Source organism: Seriola dumerili, unplaced genomic scaffold (genome assembly GCF_002260705.1).
Source record: "Seriola dumerili isolate Sdu_G_001 unplaced genomic scaffold, Sdu_1.0 BDQW01000050.1, whole genome shotgun sequence".
NCBI classification, from domain to species: domain Eukaryota; kingdom Metazoa; phylum Chordata; class Actinopteri; order Carangiformes; family Carangidae; genus Seriola; species Seriola dumerili.
In genome coordinates this window covers 2,733,459-2,738,875 of record NW_019174305.1, presented here as the reverse complement: position 1 = coordinate 2,738,875, position 5,417 = coordinate 2,733,459, and the positions used below count along the sequence as shown (strand labels likewise).

Sequence of the window (5,417 nt, the reverse complement as noted above, 5' to 3'; positions counted from 1 at the left end):
TTTTGAAACACATTGACTTAATATATTTATTAATATATTGAGTAACTACTTTTTGCTGATAATCGGAGCTTTTACTTCAGCGTGATGATGAATAAAGTATTTTTACATTGATGCCTTTGAGGTAAAGGATCCGATTCCCGCTCCAACCACTAATTGATTCATATAAAAGACATAAAGAAGTCATATGACTGTGAGGACACGTCGATATCTACTTCTAATGCAGGACAAGTCTAATAGTCCACTTTCCTTTAACTGAAGTGTACACGCGCTCTCTGTTACAGTAGAAGATGCGCGAGTACGACCTTAAATAAGGGGCAGGACTCTGTAGGTATAGCAGAACATGCTGCCTCCCCTCACTGATGCAGAGGATCTGCGCTGCGTTATGTCCGCTATATAAACTGCACACAGCGGCCAGAGCTCACAGCTTCAGCGGACATCACCGTGGTGCTGAAATCTCAGAGACGTCGCTCATTCTCTCTCTCTCTCTCACACACACACACACACTCGCTGCGACTGGAACCATGGACAGATTCTCGTGGAAACTTTTTGTACTTTCTTGCCTGGTTGTTATGGACAGCTCCGCGCAAGACTTCGGACAGACGCAGTTTATTTGCACGTCGGTGCCCAAGGATATGGACCTGTGCACGGCTACGATGCAGAACAGCGGACCGGCGGAGGACCTGAAGACCACGGTCATGCAGCTGCGGGAGACGGTTCTGCAGCAAAAGGAGACCATTATGAACCAAAAGGAGACAATCAGGGAGCTAACGTCCAAGTTGAGCCGCTGCGAGAGCCAGAGCCTCCCCGCGGCGGCGGGACCCGGCGGCAGGCGGCCAGGGTCGAAGAACACGATGGGGGATGTATCCCGGGGCACCACGGACACTCTGGCCCAGCTGGGACAGACTTTACAGACGCTCAAACAGAGACTGGAGAATCTAGAGGTAGGCAAGCAGAGTGCAGCGCTGACCAGGTGAAAAGTTAATTAGACTCAGGGATCTGGTTGTTAATTAGAATGAGGGTCAGACCCCTGGTAAAGTGCTGCAGTATTGTTCTGGCTCTGTGCAGTCTCTGCCTGGAGCCACACGCGTTTTAGTAGGCTACAGTCAGAGACAAGCACCATGTGAAGTAAGTGAGAGTGCCGTTTGAATAATGTGGCGCAGAGCTTAAAATCACACTGTAAGTGTGTAAGTCCACTTTGGACTGGGCTACATGATTCAAATGGAGTAGAGGGAACATGTGTCAAGGAGTTTAGCGCCAGAGAAAGTCTTCTATGTCCTCCCTTAACCCAGTGTCTGTCTCCCTCTGTCCGATGCAGCAATACAGCCGAGGGAACAACACCGTGCAGGCGAACAGCCTGAAAGATCTGCTGCAAAACAAGATAGATGACATGGAGAAGCAGGTTCTCTCCCGGGTCAACACGTTAGAAGAGACCAAACCGGGCTCCAGGAACGACAGCGAGCAGCGGAACAGAGTGGAGTCCACGCTCACCTCTCTGCACCACCGGATCACAGACCTGGAGAAAGGTGCGTTTGGATTTCAGAGCGCTCAGGACTCAAAACAGAGCAGCTCAGTGGTGCTTTGAGTGTGGCCCAACAACAAGACACGGGTTAATTTATTTGATTTAAAAGTCATGGGCGCCTCAGCCTGTAGAAAACACAGAAATCCTTATATTACAGCACTCGTGGAACCACTCACAATGCCGCAGCCGTCACGTTGCGCACAGATAGTGTGAGCGAAGAGAGGAGAGCTGCATTGCTTTGCATAACTCAAGACCTGTTTGCACTTTAGCTTTGCTGAGTTTATGTTTTTCAAAGCCAAAAAAAAAAAAAAACAGGCTGTCAAACTTGCAAATGAGCCTGTAAGCAAAGGGGCATCATTGTTGTTTTTTCTGCAGAGGTCAGAGGCAGGGAAAGTTTGCAGGGTGCGCCTCGCACTGGCGCGTTTTTGAGCAGACATCAACAGCTTGTTCAGCTTTTCAACACGTGCAAATGCGCGTGCGTATGATTTATGGGAGAGAGAGAGAGAGAGAGAGAGAGAGAGAGAGAGAAAATGAAAAAAAGAGAGAGATAGGGAGAAGACAGCAGGCCTCCTACACACAGCCAACAGACAGAAGATGATTGTAAAAACAGTGTTTCATACATTATCAGATTGGATAGTGGTAATTTAAACGGCTGGGAAAAGACAACCTGACTCTAATCATAATAAATCATTAGTTCACGAATGTAAAAATATATGTTGGTTTATGAAGGTTTAGCCTCTGGGTAATGCCTAAATAATACATATAAACAAAATGATGAAAAATCCTCACTATGTATTAAAATTGATTCTGACAGTTGAAACATTAATATCATTTACAGGCAAAGACACCAGGCCCGCAGATAAGTTCCAGCTCACCTTCCCCCTGAGGACCAACTACATGTACGCCAAAGCCAAGAGGAGCCTCCCTGAGATGTACTCCTTCAGTGTGTGTCTGTGGATCAAGTCCAACGCCTCGCCTGGGGTGGGGACACCCTTCTCATACGCTGTGCCGGGTCAGGCCAACGAGCTGGTCTTGATCGAGTGGGGGAACAATCCCATGGAGATTCTGATTAATGATAAGGTAATGGTAAACTTATGATGATGAAAACTCATTTCACACATTGTTTGTAATATTTGCAGTGCATCATTGTGGCATTTCTGCATTCATATGTAACATGTTAACACGTGGGACGACTTGCAGTGGGTACAACAGAAGGGAAAAGTTAGAATACTTTGTGCTTGGGTGAGTCAGAGGAACCTGACAGCTCCTCTGTGCCAGAACTGGAAATAGAATAAAAATAAGTGCTAAGGTGAACAACAGAAAGCTTTATATATATATATAGAGAGAGAGAGAGAGAGGAAGAGATATGTGATAGGGGAAGTGATTCAGCAGGAAGAGGAGAGGGTGTGGAAGCGATGAGTTTTCAGGTGGGGAGTGACTCTGCTACTAAAGTGTGAAACAGAGACTGGAGGGAAAGACTTATGATGAAACGTCTCTGCTGCAGGTTGCAAAGCTGCCGTTTCTCATCAACGATGGAAAATGGCATCACCTCTGCATCACATGGACCACCCGTGACGGTATGTGGGAGGCCTTCCAGGACGGAGTGTTGCGGGGCAGTGGAGAAAACCTGGCACCGTACCATCCCATTAAACCAGAGGGAGTGCTGGTCCTGGGACAAGAGCAGGTGGATATACATTTTTAAATAACTGCTGCTTCCACTGCACTTTAATCCCCCACATAGCTGCAGATAATCCTGGCCAATTATGACTTTCATTCTGGACAAAGATTAAAGGTGGACATATTAATGAAACGAGAGTGTGGAGACACTGGAGAGGTGCCCAATTAAGGATCTCCAGTCTAATTAGTGTTTAATTTATCATCCCATCATAGGAAGAAAAATGATACTGCTGCACCAGTTGGGCCTGAATTTGGACAGGGAAACAGAATTTGAGACTTTTTTTTCTCTGTTGAAAGAGCTATATACATAAATCCAACATGAAGAGACCCTTATAATCCCAACCATCTGGCCAAATGACACTACTATGTATAAATCATGTCATTCATGCTTACAGGAAGTAAATGATTTTCACACTGGAGCTAAATAAAGATATCCCATTTGCCTCTAAGTCACATTTTTGCATTTTTTTTAACTAAAGACAGATAACTAAAAGGAAATTAAATTCAGGATTAAATCGTAATCACTTGTGATCTTGTGCTCAAAAGCACAACAATATAAGGATTCCTCACAAAACAAAAAGTGTCCACCCCCCTCTTCCTCCAGATAAATAGGCCCGTGAACACCTCAGTTCAATTTTATTGCGACACTGATGTGGTTAAACACTTGTCTGTCTCGTTCCACAGGACACATTGGGAGGAGGCTTTGATGCGACACAAGCCTTCGTAGGAGAGCTAGCAAACTTAAATATCTGGAGTAGGAAACTTTCTACCACCGAGATCTACAACTTGGCGACCTGCAACAGCAAAGCACCAGCTGGCAACGTCTTCTCCTGGACGGAGAGCAACATTGAAGTATTTGGCGGAGCGACCAAATGGACCTTCGAGCCTTGCCGTTCGCTCAACTGAACTGCATTTCATCGATCAAGAAAAAGGCCTCTCTGTATTTCTGAGCTTTTGTCGTTCTTGTCTTCATTTGACGTTTGTTAGAGACTATTTGAGTTATTGGTAAGCTTAAATCTGGGATTTCTATCATTCTTAGGTATTTATGTGCAAAACAACAACTTTTCATCTTGAGGAAAAAAAAAAAAAATCGAATTCGTCTTGGGAACCTCAGTGAGAAAGTATTGGTATCTGTTGCTCCTTTTTTTTCCCCCTCCCCCCCCTCCCTCAGACGTTCCGTTAAAAGCACACCTAAGCTTTTCGTTTGGCTTATTTCGTCTTGGACTGGCAGCTGGCAATCTGCGCCTTATGTTTGAACAATTCAATATCCAAGTGAGGAATTACATAACCGCTCCCACCCCCTTCCCTCAGGAGAGTGGGAGATTGTGCTGTCCGTCCAATTCTTGTCAGTGTTTGGCGCTGTGAAGTGATGTCTGACGCGGTACAGCTCCCTGCGAAGCCCAAATTCCCACCCCCATCCCACCCAGCCCCACCCTCCCCCCATCCTCCTCCTCCTCCTCCTCCTTCACTCTGCCCCCACCCCTCCGGAACTTGCACTGTGACTGATGAAGAGAACGCCAGGAGAGGAGGGTACGTTGAAGGACACTGCAAAGTCAGACTGTGGTACAAGTCAATTTGTTCTCGTTGTTCGCTTCAAGTGTTTCTGTAAGAATGTCGTTAACTTGCCAACATTGCTACAAAGCCTGGGTGCCTTGGGCTGGTACAAATATTCAGCACATTCAGTATGTTTTCAGTTGCAAATTCAGTGTTTATTGGTTTCTGTTTTTGTTTTGTTTTTTCTGAGCTGGTTTGAGTTTCTTGTTCCTCTGGTAAATGTAATTTAATTACAGTTTGTTATCTGACATAATGTGTTTTGGCAGGTGTTTGTACTACTCTGTATTAGGAATGTTACAGTATCTGTATAGTAACAGCATGAATGACAGAGTGCTGTGAAAGCATTGTCGAAAATCTGCTTTACTATCTTCTCTGGGTCTGGGTTTTTTACTGTATTGTTATATGCTCCAAGCATGGCAAAACTGAGAGATGAAGAATTTAATTTTTGTAATAAAATTGTGATACTTAATGTCACAGTGCTTTCCTGGCTTTGGTTATGTGCATCGAGAGGTGTGATTGTAACGGAGGGAAAGGAGTGTGAAGGGAGGCGACAGTCGGTGCAGGAGAGACAATCTCTGATCAAACATAACATGTCCACCATGTCAAACAGTAAGAGGGGGAGCTAATTGCGAGATAAGTGAAACATCCAAGGGCAGTGAGGGTCACA

The 5,417-nt window shown here is 45.3% G+C and overlaps 1 protein-coding gene across 1 annotated transcript; it reads left to right on the top strand.

The window, feature by feature from the left end:
* Nucleotides 1–392: 392 nt before the first annotated feature.
* LOC111217928 (neuronal pentraxin-1-like) lies at nucleotides 393–5,205 on the top strand. The gene is made up of 5 exons (XM_022739970.1): nucleotides 393–941; nucleotides 1,316–1,523; nucleotides 2,358–2,599; nucleotides 3,024–3,203; nucleotides 3,881–5,205. The coding sequence occupies exons 1-5, from the start codon at nucleotides 522–524 to the stop codon at nucleotides 4,100–4,102; spliced, it is 1,272 nt and encodes a 423-aa protein (XP_022595691.1). The 5' UTR covers nucleotides 393–521; the 3' UTR covers nucleotides 4,103–5,205.
* The last annotated feature ends 212 nt before the right edge of the window (nucleotides 5,206–5,417 follow it).